This window comes from Amblyomma mixtum, chromosome 3 (genome assembly GCF_055824585.1).
Source record: "Amblyomma mixtum isolate Tamu chromosome 3, ASM5582458v1, whole genome shotgun sequence".
Taxonomy (NCBI): Eukaryota; Metazoa; Arthropoda; class Arachnida; order Ixodida; family Ixodidae; genus Amblyomma; species Amblyomma mixtum.
In genome coordinates, this window is record NC_143014.1 from 174,137,999 (window position 1) to 174,165,225 (window position 27,227).

The 27,227-nt window shown below is 45.9% G+C and overlaps 1 protein-coding gene across 2 annotated transcripts in view; it reads right to left on the reverse strand.

The window, feature by feature from the left end:
* LOC149352744 (transcriptional regulator Erg-like) overlaps nt 1-27,227 on the reverse strand; it is a 162,737-nt gene that overhangs the window by 20,272 nt on the left and 115,238 nt on the right. For both annotated transcript variants that reach the window (XM_089581973.1, XM_089581974.1), the window contains exon 5: nt 26,135-26,185. In XM_089581973.1, the coding sequence (XP_089438099.1) occupies nt 26,135-26,185 (51 nt within the window). The remainder of the gene's footprint in view (nt 1-26,134; nt 26,186-27,227) is intronic.

Here is a 27,227-nt window from a genome sequence, read left to right on the forward strand (position 1 = left end):
CTGTGGTGCCGCGGAACCCCCATCGTTGAATTTTATCAGAATATTTAGTCATGGACCAGTATGTATCGAAATATATCTCCCTTTTTCTCAGCTGTCAACAAGGATACAGTCCCTTGGATGCGTGCCGCACTTTGAAGAAGGAGCTATGGCATTATACGCCCCTTACCCTTTCCCTCCTAAAAAAATAAAAAAATATGAGTGAATCTTGGCGCTGCAGTTACCACGCCAAAGCTTAGCAGCAATGCAGCTAGTAGAGCGCTACCGAATCCCTAGAAGCAAAAAAAAAAAGAAAACAGTATAATAGGGCAAGTGAAACGCGAAAACTGTGCACATACGCACTTTTTTCTATATTTTAGAGAAATAGTTCACTAGAATAGTTTAGGTGGGTAGATGTGTAGGCCAGTTGGTGAGACATGAAGGAGCTAGACACCGCAGCGGACACGGGACAGAGTCGTCTGTGTCGTCTTCTTTCTCTGTCCCGTGTCCGCTGCGGTGTCTAGCTCCTTCAGAATAGTTTCGTCTGGCCAAAAAGCCAATCGAAGTTTTTAAGCACATGTTTTCGAGCGGTAGCGTCATGATTTGCAAAAGAAATATATCCCGACTATGGAAATCGGGTAACTGGTTCTTCTACCATTGCTATATGCGCCTGCCCTTCTTGCAATTAGTGCCGAAAACTTTTTGAACAAATATAACCTGAGCCGCTTGCATCACGCTTTTTTTTTTTTGATGCGAAAGCATTTTATGTCCCGTGAACACAAAAGCCGCCGACCATGGCACGAAATTCCTCAGCGACGTAACCATGCTGTCACATGACGTCAGAAGTAGACCATAAGACAGTGACGTCTACAGCAAATAAGAAACAAAACTTCTTCCAAAGGTGCAGGGAATTGAACAAAGGATTTTCATATCGCGAGGCGAGCATGCAACCCATAGGCCACAAGACCACGTTGCTTGTTCGTGAATAAAGGTGAAGGTTACGCGTGAATAAAAGTTTACGCATTTCTTGGTGACTGTACGCATTTAATGAGTAGGCGCGCCATTAGAAAGGAAGGAATCTTAAGTGAGCCTCGCAGCAGAGCTCGCGATGAGACAATGCCGTCGCATTCATAGCACGTAAGCAGTCTTAAGTGCACACCCTGATTTTTTTTTAATTCGATGTCACTAAATGTGGACAAGTTTATGCAAGAAGTGGAAGAAATAGTAACAGACATAAAAACGAGCAAATAAAAAAAAACGCTTTGTACAGCTGAAGAACGTGTCTTTAAAGGTGCACTGAAGAGGAATCTGAACTCGTCTTTTTGCCGCGGGAACTCAATCTGCACGTTCTGAGCATTCTTAGAAACTTCGATTTATTGCACTGTGTGGCTGATTTTCGTAATTAAATCGAATTAACGTCCGGCTCCCGCCTTTTTTTTTTTTTAATTCTCCCTCGTACGGTGGGCGGAGTCGACCAACGCGTGGAGTGCCTTGGAGCCAGCTCAGTGTAGGCTTTGCTTTCGCTTTGTTTTGTTTTTTAGGTTTCCGTGAACAAATAGTTTCATTCGCAGATAAGATAGCCGCAAAATAAGCCCGCAGAAATGAAAAATACGCGCGGACTATTTGCTTCTACGGACTACTACGTATTACTCCGCCGATGGGACTGGCTGAAAGGCACTCAACGCGTTGGTCGACTCCGCCCACCGTACGAGGGAGAATTAAAAAAAAAAAAAAAAACCGGGAGCCGGACGTTAATTCGATTTAATTAGAAAAATCAGCCACACAGGGCAATAAATCGAAGTTTCTAAGAATGCTCGGAACGTGCAGGTTGAGTTCCCGCGGCAAAAAGACGAGTTCAGATTCCACTTCAGTGCACCTTTAAGTTAACTTCTTAGAACGGCGATCACTGTGAAGGTTCTTAAGGTAGGAACAAATTAAAAGAAGCATTCAATTATTTACAGATGATTTCTCGTACACACCTCGAGAAATAGCATTCACTCAAGGCTTGCATGCCAGCCCCGGGCACAGGGGACCAGACATGCAGCAAAACGTACGTTACCGTAGTAACGGCGAGTACTGCGAAAGAGAGAAAAAAAAAAGTAAGAAATTTATCCAGCTAAACAAGGCTGTGAGCATAAGTTTTGGGCATGCATGAAATGTCCAAAAGCAGTTTACTCTACCTCTTAATGTGCTAAGCTGTAGTTTAAGCTTAATACAGAAGCGATCGAGCTAGCACAGTGTGGACTAATGTCAATTTAACAACGAAAAAAAGATGAGAAGGAATTTGAAGAAAACGACTCGTTGCAGTGTCGAGAATCAGCGCGTTATGCAACAGCCCCGAACTCAAGGCTTGAGTTACGCCAGAGTTAAAGAAGAGCCTATGTCACGGTTGTTGCGTCGCGGAATTCGGTTCACTCAGAAGCGAAACGTCAGGAAACGACGACGCGCCCGAAGCCGCGGCCGGCCGAGGCCACTTTCTTCACTTTCCGACAAGCGCACTAACAAAGACTTCGGTCAGAGTAATCCTTCAGCTAGAACCACAAAGGCGCGGTGGAGCACGAACCGATGGAATAAAGACTGGCGGCAGCGAGAGTAAAAAGAGAGAGAGACGCCTCCGATGATGCCAGGGGGCCGATCAGTGCCGCGAGCACTGCAGAAAAGGAGCAGCTATCGCGGACCACTTCTGGTGATCCGCCTGAGCGGACACGCACGGTCCCCCTTTTGGAGTGCTCTCGAGCGCGTTATCTCGTCTTGGGGACAGCAGACGTTTCGGATGGTGCTGGGTTGCGGGTGGAGCGTCTCCCTGCCGTTCTCGCAGAATCGAAACCGAAGAGCGGAGAACAAAGCGTACGACGCGCTCTTATCCGTGGTCCTGTCCACGTCTTCCTTGCTTTTTCGTGCTTGTCGCTTTAATCGACCGGCTGTCCACGACGACGCGGGAGCGCCCTCTGGTTAAAAGAGATAGCGGAACGTTAGGAGAGAGAGATCAGAGAGGAGGGGAGGGGGGTTATGAGCTTCGCGTAAATTTATGGTCACATGTACAAACGAAGCATGACACGGTAGATGCAGCTACACCGTGCCGGGGCTTCAATTTCTAAGTTGGGTTTTTTTAAAGAGACACATTTCACACATTCTAAACAGTCTCTCTGGGTTTCATCAAGGCAAAAGCCCTGTTTTGCACGGACGTAGAGACAGGACAAGAATATATTTTCGTCAACTGGCCAGTCTGATTCAAGTTGAACGCCAGCTGTAACTCTGGATGAGAAATCAATGTGGCCAGGTGTCATGAAAGTTTGTTTGTTCTGTTTGATGGCAAGCTCAACACGCTGGATCGCGGATCAGGCGCCTTCTTTGCGTACGAAGGGTACAAACGTGATGGAAGGATTTTTCGAAATTAAGCGAAAATCAGCAAAACTATGCATTACGCTACACTCGGCGCTTGTCGTAACCGACAGACTGCTTGCCTAATTATACCGCCCAGTTATCCTCACCAGATTTCACGATGAAGCGGCATTCTCTGAAAACGAATAAAATCGCTCGTATTAATAACGCGCAGTGGTAAAGTTACACCCTACAGAATAGTGACAAAAAGGTTGCACTTGCTAAATTTGACCGAGTTGTTTAAGAGAGCACAGTGGATAACTGAAGTGACATAAAAACGCAAGAAAGACAACACCAGACTTCTTTTTGTGATGCCCATATAACTGTCGCTTATTGTTCCTAGGTACAATGCGCTAACTAGACAATGAGCAAGCTTGTATAGCACCAGTAACCCGACAAGATCGAATACGTAATAATAGTCTTGCAGACACAAATAGAGAACAGAGAGGAAAAAGCACATTGTAATCTCAGGTCCTTAGAGAGAGAAAAAAAAAATAGAGCTTCGCATCCACAAACTTGCGCCTGTGGCATTATGTTGCTGTGGCATTATTAGGTCCGGCCTTTTAATAGGTAAAGTTAGACAGAATTACCCAACCGAATTCTGCATATATAACGTCTTAAACAATATCGCTTTAAACTTCAAACAATGTCGTTAAACAATATAATCGTTAAACCTAAAAAATATCACTTGCTGCACATCCCACGTGTGCTTCTTACGTCATAGAGTTGAATACAATGAATGTGCTTTGCGCAACGTAGATTACGTTAAGTTAAAAATCTGTGGCAGCCTCGTGGAGGTTGCGTTGGTAGCAAATGTCTACACACCATGCCACAAATGGTGATATACTTTATTTTATTGCAACTACATCTCGTTTGCTGATTGATCACTGCTTTAACTTTCTGCATGCAAGGTGCCTTTTTCCCCATTCTTCCACGAGAGCGAATGCTTCCTTCGGATGAAGATAAATTCTTTGCGTTATCAATTTCCTTCTATTCATCAGAATTGTAAACACTGACATATATTCCTTCTTAGCAGCTTTCTCTAATTTAGGAGACAAAAAAAAAAAAAAACCTGATCAGCTCAGCTCTGTGACTTACTAAACACTAAAAATTTCGCGTCATACTCAGACCACACAAAAAACAAGCCTAAAGAGTTTTTGGGTAGCGGTTTTGACGGAGCGGGCTCACCGCGAAGACTGCCAGCTACGCCGGCTCTGGAGTGTAGTTGATCATGTGAGATACTAAACCAATAAATAAAAGAAGTCAGCAGGTGCAGTCTGGCTACCCCATTTCAGGGAGAAGGTGATACGCAGATGACGCCAGCTCTTCTTTCGTTACATTCTAAATAATTACTCATTGACTGGATCTGTGGTCTCATTTTTTACAGACCGTTTACAGAGATCAGTTGGCACTTAGCGCAACTGGCAGCGCCGCCAGGACGGCCGTCATTTTTGTCCTTCAGAGCGGCCGTCCACGTGCAGTGCGAACGTTGTTCCGTATCTTTTGTACGACTCTTAAGTAAGCTTTTAACCCCGCTGCTTTAACACGGATGCCAAGTGTATTTAGGAAGCTATGTGCAGGGAAGTAAAGCTAATGTTCCAGTGCTCGGCTGGCTGTTAAATTCACGGCGCTCTTTACGTATGAAGCACTTAGGCTGCACAAGCCGCCTTTGCCCTGTGAGCTGTCATGTAAACTCACGCTGTTTTCTGTAAAGACCGAAAGTCTACGAGTTCGTGTACTGAAAGAAAGTAACCTGCAGGAAAGCGGCAACGAGTTTAGGTGATCTTCACAGCAGTAATCTATTTGTGCCGTTGTACTGTTCCCATTTTATTGCCGTGATGCATTAAAAGGAATCTCCGCGTGACTACTACTGCGAACCCCTTCATAATGAAGACATCGCGCGGAGAAAACAGCTAAGTGTGTGCATGCCTGTAACCTTGCTCCCTTTCGAGGACACCGATACAGTACATCGAATAATAGATGCTTTTAGAACTACGCAGACGTGCGGGATAGTGGCTAAATTTCTCGGGTATATTTCTGCTCTTTCCACCACCACACTACATCTGCGTGACCTGAACTGTGGTGCAGGTTTTAGTCATACTTTCGCCAGAGCATAGCCGAACGCCGCTGAGCGCTTGAACTGGCCCTTGAGCAACGTACACAGCCTTCTTCTGGAAGCTACAGAAAGCAAGCGGAAGGTAAAGTATTCTCTCGGCAATGATCTGTCGACCTCACGCGCGTACACGCTCAGTTGTAACTCTTGTTCGTAGTGCTAAGCGGTGAGCAGTCCTAAAAAGCCTGCACGCATACTCCTTATGGCAAAAATACTGAGCCCCGATAATTTGTGCTGTTTGACAACGAATTATGTGGCCAGCAAAAAGCAGCAGACGCTGAAGTGGTTAAAAAATAACAATGCGTAGACAGCTGGCCGATTTGACAACCCACTCGAGCCGGTGCGGATAGTCGGGAGACGAGTAAATCATGTGTATGTCTAAAACATTTCGCAGCACTGGCACATACTATGCGCACTGACACTGAAATTTTCGTGCCACCCGCCAGCTCGCTATCCACAGCCAAAGGTGGAACACCGCCTTGCAGAAGGCCTCCGGTTCGCCGGGAACCGTCGCCGGGAAGCGTCATCTACTGGAGTGCTTGATTGGATGTAAATTGCAATCTCTGTAAATGTGCCAGATTTGCATTCATAAATACAAGCAGCCGTTAATGCCCAAAAAGGTGTAGTTTTCTCGGCAGCAATACATGACCAAAGGCAACATTACTGTTTATTTTTCACGTTATTTGTCCGAGCACGGAGTCTACAACGTTTTATTTGGTTTATGAGGTTTAACGTCCCAAAGCGACTCAGGCTATGAGGGACGCCGTAGTGGAGGGCTCCGGAAATTTCGACCACCCGGGGTTCTTTAACGTGCACTGACATCGCACAGCACACGGGCCTCTAAAATTTCGCCTTCATCGAAATTCAACCGCCGCGGCCGGGATTGAACCCGCACCTTTCGGGTCAGCAGCCAAGTGCCATAACCACTGAGCCACCGCGGCGGCTACAACGTTTACGTTTTCTCTGGGTCTTGCACCACCCGGTAAAATATATACAGGGTGTTTTACCTAAGACTACACAATTTTAAAAAATAGGCTTTTGGGGTTAGAAGAACGCTTTTTTCGGCATAGCTATGTTAGCGGGGTAGTACACCAGAATACACCACGCCGTGCTAACTAGTATGCTGGTTAACTAATATTCAATAGTTAAGTTTTATCTATTACTGTTAGTCTCCTTAATTATTGGCAGGCGTGTAGCCCACCATAAGTAATACGCATATCAATTCTTAGAAATTTGAAAGCGCGGTTACCCTCGGCGGTGTGGCCCAACAAATTTGGCTATTTCGACGAGTTACGCCCACTGGAGAAGCCATTTTGCCTGCAAGCTTCTCGAAAGCGCATGCATTTTGGCGCGATGTAGCCAGAATTTATTGGACCACAGCGCCGAGGGTAACCGCGTTTTCGAATTTCTAAAAACTGATATGAATACTACTTATGGTGGGCTATACGCCTGTCTTTAATTACGGAGCCTAACAGTAATAGTTAAAAATTGAACTATTCAATACTAACTAACCAGCCTGCTCGTTAGCACGTCTTTGTATTGCTGATAATGCTATGCCAAAAAAAAAGTGCTGTTCTAACTCAAAAAGCCTTTTTTAAAAATTGTGTAAGGTCTTAGGTGAAACACCCTATATAGCGTCCTGGCTTGCCGGACACGCCTCATTATTTTTGGGCCGGACATGTGACTTAAAATGCTGCGCTGGCGTATTGCGCAGCCCAGTTTCTGTTTATATTTTGCTGTCCTGTGAATTTCTTGCTTGACTGTGGCACCACGACTATAGCGAACAGAAGGAGGCACGCTGATGCTGTAAGACCGTCACGGGTATCCCAAACACGGAAGAGGCAGGCTGTAATCGGCGACATGAAAAGAGGTCGGCGCTTAAAGGACGAGCCCGGCTGTGCTTTTGCAAAAGAGAGAGCAAAAGGAAGAGCGGCAGCAGACTTTTTCGAGCACCCAAGCGATGTGGGCGCGCGCGTGCTGCGCGCACGACAGATGATCGCATCGCATTTCTGGAGGCACCTGACACCAGCCGGAAGCGCTTCTGGGAGAAGGAAGTGTGCGCGAGCGAGCCAGCCGTGTCGTCACATGGCTCCATTAAGGGCGAGCGATGAGGGAAGGATGGGGCATTTTTTCGATCCGGTTGACGTAATCAGGCTTCATTAATGGAGCCCTAGGGAAAGGAGCAGGAGGAAAGTTCAAGGTGGGAGGAGGGAACAGGGAGCTCGCATCGAACGACCGCACGTGCCGGCCGCCCTCTTACCTGCTGCTCATGATGTAGTGAATCGGAACTAACTGAAGCCTAAACAGAGTTACCTTTCTACGCGTCACGGGACTTGCCTGCTGGAGGTGACTAGGTGCGTTAATAGGCATCTTGTATCTACGTACATTAAGTACATATCCACTGACCACCCCATATTCTCATTGACGCCCATTAAGTACAGTCTTCTCTTCCTCCAACTCCTAGCGCAGAGTACCAGGCTAGAACACTCAGCATCAGGAGCCTTTTTTTTTTCTTCATAGATTTACAGTCCTTCTCTCCTTATGGCAGCGTAGGAGTAAATTCTCGCGCGGGAACATGAAAGATGAGTTAAGCACACCTTCCACGTTCACTGCTTTAGTGCACAGGGTCTGTATTGATCTCGGCCACCAATGTACCGTTCTACTCCTCCCTCCCTGCGGATCCGCCAGGGCATTTAAATAGGACTTCAGACATGGCAGTTGCGCGAAACACACACACACAAGACAGGTTACGGGACGAGCGCTCGTCCCGTAACCTGTCTTGTGTGTGTGTGTTTCGCGCAACTGCCATGTCTGAAGTATTCAACCAACTAGCCCGACAACACGTTCTATTTAAATAGGACATCTCATACATCACTTTGGTCTTAGGTTAAAGTAGAGTGGCACCGCAAGTCAAGTGATTCATACCAAGGAAAAATAATTTCTTGCACAAATCTACACTTTATTTTAGTGTAACAAGCTACCACGCATACAAGGAGCAGCCTGCTCTAACACAGATCCAAAAGCACTGGTCTAGAGCGCACGAGTGGAACGCTGGAGGGCAAATAAAGCGACACCTGACCTTGGCTGCAAGGTGTCACACGCACTGCTTGCGTGCAAGTGCAGGCAAGTAGCCACGCTAGTTACACAGGCACACACAATTTGTTTTAGCACTTTATAAGGCGCGAAGAAACGAGCGAAGGTGTTGGATGAGAATTATATTTTTTTCTTTGTTAGGCCTAGGAGAACAGGAAAGGCGCAAGGAAATGTAAACATGGTTTTTTTTTTTTTTAAGAAGTTGGACACAATATGTCCCACGAACGGTTTAGGCTGGAGCCAAAAAGTGGGGGAGGGTTTGAGTAGGAAATAAACGGTTTGAGCATGAAATAAAAAAGTGAACAGGGTATGCCTCACGGCATGCCAGACCAACAGCATCCTCACACATGACGCACGGCAAGACGTCGCATGCATCTTACACGATCTTCGTTCTTTCATAATAGCAGCTTGTGGAGCACCAGCGTTACCTTCTTCTTTTCAGTGTGCTGAGCGGCTGAATGGCTAGCGCCTTGGAAGCATATCTATGGATGCACTCGTGCCCATCGCGCGCCCGTCTTTGCTGCGCGAAGCAAGGAAGGGCGCGCAATACCTCATTACTCTCCTTACCACATCCCTCCCAGTCCCAGTGGGACGCCATGCTTTCTAGCACAGCCCTGGACGACCATCCTGTCCTGATCGCCCGTGCCATCCAAATAGCTATCTGGGGGTCTCCCTCCATAATAAAAGATTTCTTCCGCACTCTTCGCTTGTTATGAATAGCAAGGGTGCTACTGCGTCTTCGAGAACTCTGCCAGAAATTGAGCTGTCGTAAGGACATACGGAATTTTAAGTATGGATTTTTTTGTTTTGGGAGCTTATCGAACAGAAGATTTAGACATCACCGCCTGTAGAATGAAGTAAAAAATTCTGTTGAATGCTCCGACGCGGTACGCGTTCCACTAATGGTCAAAGGGCTCGATATTGCATATCCCTGTGCTTCAGTCATGGACAAAAAAGTGTAGTTTGCTGACTTCAATCTTTTTTTATTTGGACTGTGGTAGTTGGACAAATGGTGAACTTTCTTAATCTCGCACCCCAGGCAGGCAGTCACATTATTTTTTTTTTCGGTGGCATATATACTCTCCCTTGACTGCATCGGGCAAGTTTTCGCGGCATGTTCTGAATGTTCCAAATGCTAATACCTCGGTGTCGTGCAGCCGCTGCACGAGGTTCGCAGATCCGAAGAGCTTTTCAAAAAAAAAAAAAAGAAAAAAAGGAGCGGTTTGCAGCGCGAACAACCCACTTACACAAGGTCGAAACAGCATGCTCTGCTAAAAACCTGTCATTCGGCCCGCTTTCACTCTTTTCCTCATACTTTTGAAATTTACATAAACGCCACGTCTCGCAGTAATCTACAGGAAGTTCCTACGATAAGTTCTGAGATTCTTCTTCACTGTTTGTTTCGGCATCAAGAAGGATAAAAGAAGCCCGAGCGCTTCCTCACGAGTGAGTTTCTTTTGCTTTCCTGATAAACAAGTGCACGGGAAGGCTTACTAGAATGAATTATGAGTAAATGCACTCTATGAAGAAGTGTGACCCCTTAATTTTTTTGAATATCTGCGCGCAGCACGTTCGGTATTGCCTGATTCTCTAAGTTAAGAAACTTGGTGAGCAAGTGGAATAAGTCCATTTCTTACTTGGCAGGCACGTCACTTGCAACTATAACGACGTCGGAGGTTAGCGGTCAGAAGGCAGTGGTAAAACAGATGGTTACAGAAAATAAACCCAGATAATGCCCAATTATCACTTCTCAGTCACTGCTAAAACTGTTACTAAACGTTGGTAAACTGTCTAACTGATGGCGCAAGACAAAACAAACTAACGAACTAACAAACAAAGTGGCAGCTTCAGGCCCAGTAAAGTTTAAGGCGTCCTAAGCGGAGTACAAAAAAGGGGGACCTATATGACCCGCTCTCTTACAAAGGGCACTCAGCAGCTGCTGTCACATAGATCAGCGCTAAGAGCTGATTCTCTATAGCTTTTTTTTTGTTATTTTCAAACGTTTATTTCAACTGACCGCTTAAAATTCAAGCCATTTTTCTTTGCATTCTCGCTTCAGAGATGATTACTCGGGAATTGTATACCACGGCGGCCAAATTACTGATTTGCAGCAACGCCGGTACAGTGTACTGTTACAGAGTAAATGGCATCTACGTAGTAAATGTCGTAATCATATGTTGCAACCGAAAACTCATTTGTTCCTCTGCCGGTTCATTGAAATGCTATCGGGTACGACGACGATCGGGCGTTCTCGCGAGTTCACGCGAACCAGCCATGGTTCCCGGTGCGACTGCCGTTGCGGAGTTGAGCCAGCAGCTACCTCTGTTAATTCTTCTCCAGGCGAAAAGATTCAAGTTTGGCTCTAAAAAAAAAAAATTCAAGCTGTTTTGCCACGTGTAGAAGCACGCTCTTAAATAATCAGCGCTTCATGCCTTTCAGCTATTTCCTCCACCGTCTTTATCTGCCAAAGCCGCCGTCGCTGTGCAGGAGGTCGGCAACAGTTACGGCGCAGCTTTCAGCAACATGTACCCGTACAAATTGACATTACCGAGCTTACATTGTATGACAATCTGTGGAACAAAGCTCGTGGCTTAAAATTACAAAAGCAAAAGTTGAATTTTTAAATTGCGATAACGTTTTCCTCGCCTGCAAACGCAAACTTATCTGAGCCTGCGGTAACTTGTCGCTTTTCCTTTTGAACGCCGCCGAAATGGGGGAAAAAAATACTTCGTCCGCAAAGGTAGTCAATAAAAGCACCTGCTCTCGGCGTCAGCGCACTCCCCACCTCAAGTGTGTAATTTTGTCGGCGATCGTGGCCGCAGCCTCAGCGAGTAGAACCACACTGTATGCTGGGCCGGCGCTGCGGCCCTATGTGGAAGAAGCGGGCTTCACAGCGCTGCGTGCGGCCGGCGAGTCCCTATCGGGCCTGAAGCGGCTCAGGGTGCTCCCCTCTGCAGCTGAGGGCGATCGCGCTGGACGTCGGCCGTCTCTCGCTCGGCGCCGGGACAAAGGAGAGCTAATGAGCGCCCCCTCCCTGGAACCTATCCCCGATACGCTTTCCGGCGGGAGCCCCTCCACGCCGGGGACGCCAGTGCGCCGCTGCGCCGCTTCTCCTGGCGTGCTACGCGGGCCGCGACGCAGTGTGGTACGCGCACGCGACCCTTATCTCCCTCGCGCGAGCGACGCCTGTTTCTCGGGCCCTCGTCCTCCCAGCCGGAATGTCTCGTCCCCGCGGGTGCCGTATCGCTTTCTACTTTCTCTCTCTCTCTCTCTCCCATTTTTTTTTATTTATCGCAATAAGAGAGCAACACGTTCCGCGTTTGTTGGCTTCAGACTTAGTGTAAAGCATGTGGCGCGTGTTTCACCTCCAGCGCCTGGCTTGTTGCTGCTTCCGCGTGTTTAACATCGATTTCGGGCGCTTAAGGGTTAGTTGGCTGAATAGTTTACGGATTATTTCTTTCCCTAAAAGATGGGGCCTTCCAAGTACTAACGGTCTTATGGAACTCTTGGGTTCGGATTTACGGCCAGTTCAACGGATCGTTTGGTGTCCAGAGCATATCGAAGACGATACCTAGATAACTGACGCTTACAGCAACTACTGGTCTGTCTTGTCCATGTAAGAGGAATGTTTTAGTTGTTAAAACGAGAGATTAAATCTAAATAGATGTTTAAGCTACAATGCCACTTTTAATAACGATGCAAACACAATCGGCATTGTCATTTGCTTTCCACTAGGATTTAACGATGGCAATGAACCCCGAATCGGATTGTATTCGTGCATGTTATGAAGCGCGCAACATGAAATATGACTGAGAGATGTACATGCATTGCAAAAACTATACAGCCCAAATGATTTGCTCCTAATATATGTAACAAAGATCTCTAGCACTCGTGAAAGTCTTAAGTTCTTGAGGGGCAAGGACGAAACTTCGTTCTCACTTTCGACAGATTTTGAACGCTGATGACGCGTTGTATATTGGGTTATATATATATTTTTTTACAAACGCTGTACATTTCAAAATGCTGATGATGATTTTTAATGGCGCAATGGCATCTGCAGCCAAAGAGCGCTTTGGCGTAAGGTATTTTTCGTTTTACTCAACGTGGAGCCAGAGACTCATTTTCCAAGCATTTCGCCCTGAATAAGCCGAGCACCAGGCCAGGGGAAGCTTGTACCTGTTGTGTCACCGGTTGGTACCCGGCGGCACTGGGGATCGAACCCTGCGCCTCCCGCATGCGAGGCGGATGCTCAAACCACTAGGCCACCGTTGAGGTCATTTGAATAAGAATAGTTATTGTACATACGACTATGGGGCACGGATACATTTGGTGCTAAATGTACAAGAACCAATCTAGCAGGGCCCACTACACAAACCTATAGAAAGCCAGCTCAAACACGCTGCTTTCAATGTAAAGGAGAAAGATATGTTTTCTGATTTCGCGTTGCTCGGAGCACTCGGAACAAGGGGTAGGAACATGGACTTGCCACCAAAAGGCGACAGTCTTTTTCTGCTTAGACTAATAAAATCCGCACACTGGCAGACAGCGTAAGAGAGACAGAAGTCGCAAAATAAACAGCGCAAATAGACGCGAAAAGAAATAAAAACGGACAAGTAAACGTAAGAGATGCATTTTCACGAGCATCTTTCTTCAAGAAAACTAAGAAAAATGCGCAAATAGAAAAAGGCGGAGAGCGAGGAGGGCGACTGGCGAAGCAAAAACGACAGCCACCACGGAATGGAGCTGTCTTTATTAAAGCGACTGCGGGTCAAAGGGGCGATGCAAATGTGCACCGAGGAGCAGTAGTGCCGCACTGTCGGTGAGCGTCGTTGCGCACAATGCTTCTGGCGGTGGTGGTCGCGTCGAGTTCAGCGTTTCTCTCATTCGTTTATGCAAGAAGCGAGAGCAAAATAAAGAATAGAAGCACACGGCGCGGGGTGCGACGGGCTAGGAAGGCGCGGCCGAGGGCGCGAAAAAGAACGATTCTGTTGCTCCGACGACTTCAATGCCATTCGCATTTTCCCTCGCAGTTAGTTTGTTTTATGTGATTATCTGGATATGGCCGTTTATTTGAAGCCAAGTAAAAAGAAAAGTTTATTTTTCTTTTCTCGCGGAGAGAAAACAGGAGTGTAGAAGACGATATGTTTCCGCTCCTGATGCGGTTGTTTGCGAACGCGAAGGAGTGACTTATGTACGCGCTTGCTCCGGGGTCGTTAAGTTTCTCTGCATCGCTGGCGGCGCTGACAATGGCCCGAGTGTCGGCATGTTTCTCGAGTGCCTTCCCTGACAAAGGCCTCTGATACGGTCTGAAACCCGAGTGCTCCGCGCCCCGCAGGGCGTCTCATTGCTGGTGCGATTGCACCCCGCCTTGTTTACGGACGTGCCGCCACAGGCCTGCCGGGCCTGTCACTGTCGACTAGATTTCTCCTCCAGGAATATGGTGCTCTGCGCGAAAATGGGAAGGGCGTTAAAGCCTTATATCCGTTTAGCAGCGAATCGCGTTGAGTGTTTCGAGTGATTCTTCTGGATTTCTGCGCAGACAAAATATCCGGAAGAATGGCGCGTGACAAAATTTCACTCGTTGGTTTCTCCAGACGTTTGTTTTGAGAGAAAACCGGAATGATGTTATCAGTGACGCGTGTGATTTCGATACAGGTGATCATTTTTCGAATAGAGTGAGAGTTACGCTTTAAAAAAAGGAAATTATGACAATGACCTCCCGTGCTTCCCTGGTATGGATGAAGTGTAATTTGGATGTAATTGGTAATTGGCATAGATGTAATTTACTGTAACAGTCGTATTTCTGTAAAAAATGTGAGTTTTCGTTTCGTACCGACACCATGCATACTTAAATGTTTCTGCCTCCCTCGGCATTTGCCTTATTTATAAATACCGTTAAGTGAGTCACAAATCCTGTGATTTATTTAATTAGCCACAGCACCAACTGGCCACAGTGCGGGAGGGTATACAAAATGACGAGAGAGAAGATATCAGCAGTGTCAGCCGCATTAATAATGAACATCGCAGTAATAATCAATGTCGAGCAATATAAGTCGTATCGCCTCGGTATAAGCGTGGGCACTTCGTATAAGGCGTCCATTTTTTGGACGAACTTGCTTGGCGTTAAGGAGTCGTTGCTAGTTGTGAGCCTGGTCTTTCTTCCATTTTTCCTTTGTGCGTTGTTTTTGAGCTGTTTTCTATCTTCAATAAACACCCAACTAGCCCGAAATGGTTTATTTAAATTCTGCAACACGCTATTATGAGAGTGACCTGCGCTTGCACTGACAGCTCCCTCAGTAAAAAAAACCATTAACTCAGAGATACGAATATTTGTCGCTGATTTTATTTATGAAGTGTTAGAAAAAATGGTAGAGACAACTTTCATATTTGCCTGCATATCGCAAGCGCGCACATAAATCTGAAATACAGCCCAGAAATTTTGTACGAGCGCATTTTTTCAGCGAGAAGTCATGAACGCAGTTCCTTCGCATATCGTAAGAACTGCACCGTAACAGTCAATATATCCGCATGTCTCCCCTTGGGACGCTTTTAGTCTCCTGCTATTTACTGTCTAAGACGCACTTCATTTTTCTGGCAGTCTTGACTGTTCGATGCGAGCGCAGGATAAATATTGAAAGCAGGATTTTGCTACGCTTCGGAAGATTAGACCATTCCCACCAATTAGTTCTTAACAGTGTCTTACAACATTCCACAGATGCCTCACATTTTTTTCAAGGACGCACCCCATCGGTTTTCTAAGAAAGTCGCTGAGAGCGCAGGGCAAACTTTAAAAGCAAGATTTTGCCACGCATCGCGCGGTTAGACCATTCGCATCAACATGTTCATAACAGTATCTTACAACATTCCACAGTTGCCTCACAGTTAAACGTGATGTCCAAGAAAGTTGGACTTGAATGCGCAGTATGATACAAAACCTAAATTACGCACGTTCGTCAGTGTCTACTGGGTGTTACTAAACCCTAACTTGCGAGAGATAGTGCAAGCTGGGTGGTCCCGAATTTTCAATTGCAGTAAAATTAGGTGAACCCGGAAGCCACATTTCTATAGATCTAAACTTGCTTAGGATGTATGACTTACAAGTTCCTATGGCAGTGACTCTCCTCGGTGATGCAAACATTTTACTTTTGTGATAGTATTTAATGTGATCTTTGACCAATCTGGCGATGTATCTGGAATTGATAGTTATTGACAAATTGATATTATTATTGATAAATTGAATTGATATTATTAAATTGATAAATTGAATAAATTGATATTTATTATTGTCTATCATTAACTATTTTCTATTGTGATCATGTTTGCTCATTGTTTTTTATCTTTTGTCCATTCGGCCCCCGTTTCCATGATGTGTTGATCGGGGTGTAGGCCTTGTCAGGAGGCATGCTTGGTCTACCTCCTTTAGCCTCACCTCGAGGGCATATTGTATATAATATGGCCAAATAAACATACTACTACATACTACATAATATCCAGCTTCTGATAGCGTTTCAAAGGTAACGTTAGCAGTGGTCGCAATACTGCGCCAAATGCGCTAACCTGGGCCATTGCTTCAAACCTGCTACATGCTGCTATAAATAGGTAGTGTTTGATGAAATTGCACCATGATGCGTGCAAATACTGTCCAAGAAACCATACGAGGTGGTGAATGCGAGGTGGCAGAGGGTACCGCATAATGTGTGCTAGCATGAATGTGTTTTTTTTTCTCGCAATGTGTGACGAAAAAGACGACCGACGGAATCCAACTGCGCCCTGTATCGTTTTCTCACCCTTTACTGCGTACTGGTAGATAGTGCACGACGTACCCGCAGCACTTGCGCAGTGGCTTCGGAATTCGGCTCCAGATACTCAGTTCGCGGGTCCTGCGGGTGTATTTCTATGGAGGCGAAATGCAAAAACGTCTGCATGTTGTGCGGTGTAAGCGCACGGTACAGAAACCCACGTTGCCTAAATTAATATGGAGCACTCCACTGCGGCGTTCCTCATAGCGCTACAATAAACCCTACAATTCGCAATTTAGTAAACAATGCGCCTATGTTGTGCACATCTGCCGGGATTTACTTTTCGCGTAAAAAAAAAAAAAAACCGATCTGAAGTACATAGAGGAAATATATTAAAATTGGCATTTCTAAACATGCTCTGCTATTTTGTCACACAATAATTGCACTTAAGTTAGGGTGCGAAAAGCTTGCCAATTTATCTTATTAGTTTTATGCCACTTTATCTCCGATAAAGAACTAGCGAATGCGGTGCATTTAAAAACTAAGAAAATCTATCGAATACGACTCCCTACGGACATACATCATTCAAATCTTCGTCCAACGCATTGTATTTCTAACCGTGGCAGAATTTAGTTAAAGCTGCCTAAACATTTGAATTTTTACCTGGTTTTTCAGCATAAGGCTCCTGCTGCAAAACATGAGGAACCTACTCGAAGTTGAAGTTTCGCTTGCTGCATAGACTGCTTCAAAATGCCCTTGGCCATTCCTCCCCACTGCTTTAAATACTTTCTTTAAATGTGCATATACGGCTGTTGTAGCTGGTACAAAAATAATTGTCAGAACGACAGCTTGCTGTTTAAAGACGATATCATTCTGGTGTTATGGATGAAGAAGCGCACAGTTTTCTGCACTGCGGTGCTCCCGTTGCATCAGTTTGGAAGTTCTTTTTCTTTCTCGTTATCGTGCGCGTACTTTTTTTTTTCATAAGCAGTGATAAAAGCAGAGCCAATCGGTTTGTACTGCTTGCCCAATTTCCGAAACCGGTTTTTGAGCTCTGCCCCGGGCTTTCCTTCGACTGTGCTTACTAGATTTATCTGTTGTTTTTCGTTCTCTGATTCGGTTTTGTCATATATTTTAATCACGTCCAGATCCCCAGAAATATCACCGCCGGGTTCATAGAACTTAGCTAGAGACACACCAGCTTCCCAGCTTATTCCTGAAGGCCGAGTAAATGTCCTGCAATCCAAACGAGTCGTTTCCTTCGTCGCCTTTCTGCTCAACCTACTAACCGCTTGAGTTGGCTTCACCTCAAAATGATAAAGATTGAGGCAAAGTACGCTTTACAAAAATACGACAACCATGGTGGAATTAATCTTTTTTAGGAAAGACATGGCGCCCTCTGGGAAGTGCACGAAATTTCTTCTACCACCCAGGAAGCTGGTTCAAAACAGATGCACGTGAGCGGTGCAGGTGCGATGTGGTTCCACGAGGCGCCAACTGCGCATGTGAAGTAGCAAGTTTGTGCTTCAGCTGCCACCACCTGACGCTTGCGCCAGTCGCCAGCACGAACTGCGCATGCGCAGTGGAATCTAGTGTATAGTTTTTCACCAGTGCAGCTCGGGAAAGAGCAGAGAATAAGAGGCGTGCATGTGCACAGAGGTCGCGTGAAAAAAAAAGAAAATACAACACCAATACGTTACCAAGGGTGGACTGTCGATGTAATGAACCTGCCGTGGGCGACGTTTGCTGATTAACTTTTGATTTTTGTATTCAATGAACTGGCATGTGGAGGGAAACCGATAAAGCATGAGTATCGGAAGTTTTTTTTAGCGTTTACTTCGTGTAAACAGAACGCAGTCGGCGCCGGAGGTCCAGCGTATTTCTAGTCCCGTGGTCCAGCGTAGCTTCTTCGGTGTTGAAACAGTTTGATTGGAATGTCCTGTGAGCTGCGTGAATTTTCGTTTCTTTTTCAAGTAAACGCAGACAGTGGATGAGATCGCGCAAGCGAAATCATAACACGCAAACACACGCACGCGCACAAGCGCAAAAAATCTGCCCGCCCACACACAATGCGCTGCATTGTGTGGGAGTTCTTTTCGCCCTAACAAGGGAGCCGCCAACAGGCAGGCAGGACCACAACAGCGCCTGACTCTGCAGATTCTGACTCACTTATTTGCAGCCAGTGTCCGGCAGGCGCCTGACCGCGCACTTCTGGTGTTTCCTCTAGATTTTGCTTTCTTCTCTTGCTGCCGGTGTTGACTCGTGTTACGCTCTACGCCGACACTTATTGTCGTTTCGCTTCTTGCCCCAGCAGGAAAAGGCGGCCGATGGGAAACAATCGCGTTGGCTCCTCGCGAAAATTGCATTTCGCGCGCCGGCTGGGTTCTCGGACCTTCTCCCCTTTTTTTTTTTCTGTGTGCGCACACGCTCGTGTGCGTGTGTCCGGCTGCCGATCGTGCTGGTGGAGAGTCGCATTCTAGGGCTTCGTTTTTCCTTCCACAGCATGCTTGCTACGTTGCACCTGACTACTAGCTTACATCCCCAATCAGTGGCAAATAGGTTACACGTAGAGGGATTTTTTTGCCTGTGTGTTCTCAGCCTATGCGTGTACGCGATTGTGGGCCCTGAGGCCGAACACAATCACGCGCGCGGTCGAGAGCGCAGGGTTAGGGGGAAGGAGAGAAAAAGAAGAGGGAAAGCTAGAGCAATAACAGGAAGGAAAACCTTTTCCCATTCACGAAGAGAAAGAAACCAGCGAGGTTCGTTTGGACATCAGTAGCGGCTATGCGATTTTTTTTTGCATGCTCATTGCTTCCATATACGCGCAACTCCCGCTCGCCACTTGCCCACGATTCGATGTCGGGCTTTCTTCAATATCTGTGCCACTACTATTCAACATTTTGCTTCCCTGAAGAACAATTTAAGTATTTTTTATTTACTACACGGGTTATGGAGCCACGTTGTTTGATGTTTATCCATGCCTGAAACTTATTCTGAGCTTATTCCAGATTGGTTGTCATGTTGCCTGACATTTCTTTTAGCCTTCTTTTGTGATCACCACCACGTGACAGTACCCACTTTTTTTTTGCATCTTAACTTTGATTTCGCATTAAAAACAATAAGTCCCGCCCGAGAAGTACTCATGCTGGTTTACTGCGAAGAATGCTAGTAACTACGGAAATTGGAATCTACGATATAGCACTTATCACGCCGGTAATTATAGTAAAACTCTTTGTTGAGCTAGTGGGCTCATGCTTGAAGATGTTATGAATAAGGGGCGACGAACGAGGACAAAAGTCGAAACAAACACTGGTCCTCTCCTCTGTGTTCTACTCTTGTTCTCATTCGTCGCACCCTATTCATAACATCTTCAGGTAATTGTTGGTACGCTCGGTGGAAAAATTAATATAAGGTGCGTGAGAAACGTTATATTTTTTTATTCCACAAGTTAGTTATCTGAATTAGCAGCCTTTCATCGAAAAGCAAGTTGTGCAGTCAGTAAGAACTGCTTTTCTTTTATTCTGCGCCTTACCCGTAACTATGCAGGTAGAACATTGTTAAAGCAAAATTTTCTGCTTTCCTCCACGACCAAAATTCCAGTTTGAATTCAGGGTGTTTGTGACGCCTGTTTACTTTCTGTTGCTCATGGTGTCGACGCAATAAGCTTAAGACAGATTTAATACCTGATCGTAAATAAAAGACAGCGTTCATTTTAGTAGCAAGAACTCTTTTGTTATTTTTCAGCACAGTTGAAGGAAGGAAGCTTGCAAAAAAATTAAATTGCGGCTCGCATCAATATTAAACAGGAACACCAATATCTAACGAAGCTGTTTGGCGTGAGAATAACGTCGCCTTATTTCTTCTTTGGATTACTATTTTTTATATAAAACAGGTAAGCTTTATGCGTATTATTCTTCATAATTATATCCAGTTCATTCGTGTTTTCGTTTTTTTTATGAATCTTAAACTGTCTTTGTCCACTGTGAAATCTGCTTACAAAACTAAGTGCAATTATTGGAAAGACTTAAGGAATTACGGGCTTCAGTATTGGTCAAATGATTTAGGGAATTTTGAGCGGTAGCTAATCAGTAATTACTTCCTTATTATGCTTAAGTATTCGGAGCCAAGTTCGTTGATGTCAGCCATAATGACAACACTCTTAAGGGCGGTCACAAAGCACTGGGAAAATAGATTCGTGCTCGAGTTTATTTAGCTGAAACTTCTATGAACGCGAATATTTTGGGAAGCAAAATTCATAAATATATGGCCACCGTCTGTTTTGTGCAGAAGATGAACAATTAACAGCAATAATTCAATACTATTACAGCATTAGACGGTCCCCCTATAGAGTGTAATTTTTCGCTTTGCCCTTCCCAAGAACGCATGGCAACTTCAGAAGTTGCGAGGTCAACAACTTCCAGACTTTACTATGCGCCCAGTGGTAGCAAGAGATTGGCGCAATGCAGCCAGATAGCTTACTTCACAGGCCTAATTAGGCTGCCTTTGTTGAAATCGTGCAATAATGTTCAAGCATAGTCGACATAGGAAAAGCAGATCGTAAGAGACGGATCAAAATGAATGCAGGAGGAATACGGACGTAAGGAAAATGAAGCGGGCCATAACCAATTAAGTGTTGCCATTAAGGAAGGCCATTAAGAAGGCAGACAGAGCCATCATTAGTGATTTGCGAGATGCTCTTAAATGACTCGCCGATTGTCTCGGGTCATTCTGCTGCCCAGCGGCTTCTTGGCCTGCCTTCATTCACTTACTTGAATGAAAAGACGAGGTTCGTACACTTTAACACCTTTGTTTCTGCGCAAAATAAGTAGGTTCCTTCTTGAAGCCCTGGAACTCTCGAAGTAGTACTGCTGAATACCATAAAACAAAGAAGGACAGATTTATTTGCCTTAGAGATAGCATAAAGCGACAGGAGTGTAAAACGGCTGAAACTTGATACTCTTCAATGATTTCAGTGTTATGCAGTTCTGCAACATGTTCTGAACTACAGGTTGGTAAGGACACACTTCTACAGCTTTTCATTGGGGTGATTAGACGATTTGAGGTTGAAAGAAAGCCTCGGCCATATAAATTTACGTTACCTTTTTCTCTGCACGGACGCATAAGCTAGCTTTGACTCGCTTGAGTAGCGTTACTCACATCTAGAAAGATACCAGCCATGTTAAACGAAAATCTTATCGTCCGTCTTACGTTAAAAAAAAAAAAAGTGGAAGGCGCAAAAAACAAGCACACGTTCGTTCACCGTTTATCGCTATTAGTTGTTTCTACTGGCTTCCACGAAAATGTTCAGTTATTTTGTCATAGTTATATACACGCGATACATTAGTAGAGCGGGTGGAATACCGCCTATTTTGGCCTCACTTTACTATCAGTCATGTTCAGGTAATTTTTACTAATGAAGGCACACACCAAAAGCATCAGAAACAACAAAAACACTAGCCATTTTCACTGTTTTCGCGAAAGTGAAAGGATGAAGAGATATGCAACAAATGCAACGCCATGCTTTCTGTAATGATTTTAAGAACACTAACAGCCAGATATGTTTAGGTGGAATTGACTGTTGCATACCTTGGCATCCGACAAGCACACTCGCAACACATTAGTTTGAAACAAAAATTCCTCTCTTGCTGATGTTTGGGCGGCAGGGGATGCGCTCTCTCGCTTGGTTTCTTCAGCATGTTTCTCCTCACTCTTCCAGTACAAGTCGGAAATGCGTTCTATCCGTTCAAGGAATTGTGTATCTACCAGAACTCGATAAGAATATCGTTTTCAGCAGCTGTGGAAAACAAGCGTGCAGTACTCACTTATGCGTGAGTAATGGGCAATCGCAAAGGAACATATTACCTTCGCACGCAAGTCCTTGATGAGGATGTTAGGCCTATACTTTTGAACTCCCGTCACAGTTTGAGCTGCTCCTGCAGCTCAAATTTTGTATTCGTAAAGAAGCAAAAACGGGTGATAAAGCTTACGTTCAGTGACAACATGTGTTTTCTCCAGACAATTAGGCTTCCAGTTATAGCCTTCATCACTGCAAAGGAACTTCGTCGTTGCATACGTTGTTTGGTGTTGCATTCACGAGACTGATTTCTCACGTCATGCCAGTTTTTCTTTATTGTTGTTGTTGAATAGCAGGCGTTTCTGCGTGCAGCTATCGCTATTGTGAAGGACCTTTTTAGCCTTTCTTTGACGTCCTACCTTCAAAGTCTAAAGACCTCCCCTGCGTGCCGTCTGAGTCGGACTGCCAGCGTAAAATGACTCTGTGTCCTCGTAAAGCGGAAAGCTGCAAGACCGTTGTGGCGTTCTGTTATTGTTAACGGGGCTGAGCGACAGGGTAGTGAACACCTATCCGCGTCCATCGTACACAGCAACCATGCTGTCTTTGCTCCTCCTTTGAAGCTTTTCATTCTCTTGCCTCCAGCGTGTTAGCTTAACCCAGCGAGAAGGGGTTAGCATGCCTGTATTTGTTGGTACACTACTACCTATAAAGCGAAAACATATTTGGGGAATCAAACAGAAAGTGAAGTGTGCAGGTCTCTGAACTATGCAGTAAGTCTGAAGGCGATGTCTACAAACAGGCACAGTAGTCTTTAATAGTGGAAGACATCCTAATTAACGTTGAGCAGTTAGCAAATACTTAGCGCCTGTCCTGTCCACTTCTGTGTCGTCCGTGTCCTTTTTGCGCTATGTTTTCTAAGAGCTGTTACCAACTAGCCCAAACCAAGCTACTGTTACAGCAAATACTTGAGTGCTGCTTGAGGAATTCACGCACGGCTTACAGACGGGCGCAGTTGGACCAATTTTTGCTTTGTAAATGTCACCATAACGGACATAAATAAGCATTACAATCACAACTGCGTTTAACTCGACGCGTTTAGCCTGTTTCTGGCCATCCTACGGGCAGCATCAATCGCGACCCGGCAGCCTGTTCAGATGAAAGGGAGCATGCGGAAGGAAGGGCGCGGATGGAGAAGGCAGGCCAGAGTCGAAACAGCGCCGCGCGGGTCGTCCAGCGGAGCGCGAGCGAGAGGCGTCCTGGGCGGTGACAGCGATTTGTTGGCGCCCGTCGCGTCCCACGAGGGTTTTTGCCGCCGCCGCCGCAGCGGGCGCGGCTGCGGGGTCGACCCCCTCCGGCCTCATGAAAGTCAATGAACGTGCGGTGGCAAGCTTTGTCGGGCGTGCTGCGACGACATCGGGTAATCAAAAAGCTCAGGTCGGGTGAGTACCGCGGGACACCCTTCGGGGACACGTTCCCCTCCTTTTTTCCCAATGACCCCGCTTATCGCCGCGACAACTGTGCGCGCTTGTATCGGGGAACCCCCACTGACTGCAGGGCCGCCGCGGCTTTTACGTGCGCGCTGTGGGGGACGGAGCCTGCAAAACGAAAAGAGAGGCGCGAACAAATTCGAAGCGACAGTACAAAAGAAGCGTGACAGAATTCGCGCGAGTTAACCGCACTGTTTCGCAGCGAGAAGAAGATGACACTGGCGCGCCTCGAATCCGCTCGGCAGAGGGAAGACGGGGAGGGGAATTTGCAAGTTGTGCCGCGCAAGCGCGAATGTGGCTGCTGAGCGAAAAGCGTGGGGCGGCGAAGGAGCCGCGCAGTGCTGGAGGTGTCGACACGACCGCGCGCTCTGCCGCCACTTTCTGGTCGGCCGAGCGTGGTGGTGGCCGCTGGAGCCGTGTCTTGCGCCGGCGCGCTGGCTCGTTTTATCGATAGCTCGTCTGCATGCGGCGCACTCGTCGCTGGCTCTGCTTCCCCGAGTCACGAAAGCGTATGCTGTGCCCGTTTCTTGATTGGATTGGGGAGGCCATGAGGTACCGTCAGCCGCTTCTCTAGTTTTACTTTATGAAATATTTCAGGCGTTTTGATGAGATAAATACCCTACGGCAATGTCCTCCCCCTTCCCACAGGAAAAAAAAAATGGCTCTACCTACGCTTGTGAGTTGAAAGTACGCCGAACTCGCAGGATATGAGATGTTTACCTGGCGACATTTTGAAAAGGCCAACACTCTTCATTAGGCTAAAAAAAAGAAAGGATTCTTTTTAGCTTGTTTATTATATTACCCGCACCAAATACTTGTATTCAGAATTTCAAATATAACTTTTATCGAAGACACACTGAGGAACTGACAGAGGCCGAAAGCGAAATTAATGCACAGCAACACCAAACTGTGCTATAGCGTTCTTTTACTTTGCTCGACCCATCTCTTTCGCAAAATAATACCGAAATAAAGGAATAGTTGTTTTGTGTCTCATGAGACGTATTGTGTGACACACGATTATCTACGTGCTTGTGTCAACAAAAACTTCGCGCAGTGCCTCCTTCATGTTTTCTTCACGGTGTAAACAGGCTGTTATTTAGGGTGTAGAGAAATGGCGGTAAATATTTTTCAGTCTACGGGATCTGCACGCGCGAACAGAAATTTTCTGTGGCTATATCCCTCGACGCGGCGTCTAGTGGGCAGCCAGTCTTTGCGACAAACGATTATCGTCGACGCGGTTGAAACAAGAAATGCCGCTCTCTGTAATGTAGCCTAATTTTTACTTTGATTCGAATATTAGTGCTTCACATCGATAGCAGGTAACTCACAGATTACACAAATACGTTTCACTCACATAAACATGTGGATATCTCTTCGCGTGAGAGTGGGAAAACGGAACGCGTGATGTAAAAAAAAAAAAGGAATAAGTGTAATTCCAATGCAGTGTTAAAAAAAAAAGCGCAATACTGCAACGCACCAAGCCGTGAACGAGGTTGACCAATCAGCAATCAAAGATAAAAGGCAGTGCACGGGAGTATACAGTGAGCACGTCTATATGTAGTACATGTGGCTGACAAACGGTCGTCAACGCACCCTTGATGCTTTAGCCATAAATTACGTTCTGCAAACCGCTGTTCACAAGAAACCACGTTGCTCGAAACACTAGAGAATTCTCACGATTTCGCGCTGTGAAGATGAACATGCTGTTAATACATTTGTAGCAAACGAACACTTAACCGAAATACCTATGCTATTTAATGTTTGATTTCTTACTAATTTCCTTCTAGTGGGTTTGGTTCTATTGAGGTGTAATGTCCCAAAGCGACTCAGGCTGTGAAGGACACCGTAATGGAGGACTCTGGATAATTTCAACCACCTGCACTCACGTCGCATAGTACACGGGCCTCTAGCATTTCGCCTCCATCGAGATGCGACCGCCGCGGCCGGGATCACATTCGCGTCTTTCGGGCCAGCAGCCGAGCACCATAACCACTGAGCCACCGCGGCGGCCCGATTTCCTTTCAGTGACCAAGTGTAAATGTTATAATGACAACACTGACGGCAGGCACAATTATCGCGAACTCGGTTATGCTTGCCAAATATGAAATCGCATGGATTCGCATAATTCATGGAAACGAACGAAAAAAAAAAACACTACCACGGTATATACTTAAGCGCTTTTTTGTCCAGCATTTCGCGCAGAAACGAATACAAGTTACAGCACAAGCTCGAATAATGGTGCAACGCAGGCGTTAGGTTAACAACATCGACATTGCAGGTCTTGTAGCAGAACTTTTTGCTGGGCTAGTTGGTCCACTCTGACATTGGTGAAAACAGCGCGAAAGAAGAAGCCCGAAGGCGAAACGAGGAAGTGACAGGAAACAGCGCTCTTTCCTGTCACTTCCTCGTTTCGCCTTCGGGCTTCTTCTTTCGCGCTGTTTTCACCAATGCAGGTCTTGCTGCGGCGAAGCATTAGCCTTCCAATAGTGACACCCACACGAATGTTTCGCAGCACTTAACCAGCCCAAGGAGAGGTGAAATTTTTTCTTACCTTGTGCTTGAGTTGGAGACGGTGATCCCCATGCGGCCTTGTACGACGTTTCTGGAAAAAAGAGCGCCGCCCAACGCACGTTAGTATACCATGGCCATTGCGGCGTTTCTTCACGATTGCAGTACAGGCTACACACCACTAACTAGACTTGTTCATGCTGAAGAAGGATGGATAACTGGGCGAGTTGGTAAAGGTTCATGGTCAGTGGTACAGCGCGGAACAGGCGAAAGCACAAAGGAATTTTATCTAAACAACTGCTCCTTTTCTTCAATTTACCTACAACTCTACATTTCTTCAGCCAGGCTTGTGGAAAACTGTGCCCCTTAGACAATGCGAAAATGAAAATATATAGCAGTTCTGCATACCCAGAATGCTTGAGACGTAGTGCCTCGGCGTCAAAAGTAAACAGAACACGATAATAGGACCTAGCTGCGCGGGCGGGCGTGCGTGGAATTGAAGTTTCTGAGACGTATTGTGTAGATGCACAATTACTGCACGAAAACGCTTACACACAAGCTGAAGTTCTGAAAGTTATATCTGACGCGACTTGTATTAGCACAAGAAAACTGCACGCAGAGTAAGCATTCCCCTTAGTTTTGGCTGATTCGTGTGCATTCTCTCTATCCGACCTGCTTTGGTTGTAGCAAAAAAATTAGTTATTTTTCGCTGATAATTGCGCACCTAATCTACATTATCACTGCGTCATCCGCACGTAAATCCAGTCCGTTGGCGTGTTTCGCATGTACACACCGCTGCAAACGAAGCGGTTTGTTTGAGAGCGCGCATAGCACACCTTGCGAAAATTATCCGTATGCGAACTAGGCTACATAATGATTATTCAATTCTTTTTTTTTAACTGTATGTGTGAATACAGTGTACCGAAAAGCTTTGTTGACGCGTGGCTGCCAGAGCGGCTTTTTAAAACGATTCCACCCACGCAGGCTTGCGGGAACATTGCTTGATCACTGCTTGAATTGTTGCAGTCTTATTATCGTTCCGGAAGCGCAGCGTAGCCTCGTCGTCAATACATCGTAGGCAGCGCTGCACAGCATCGCTTTGGGGCATCTTTCTGTGGCACACGTCATTGCATCTG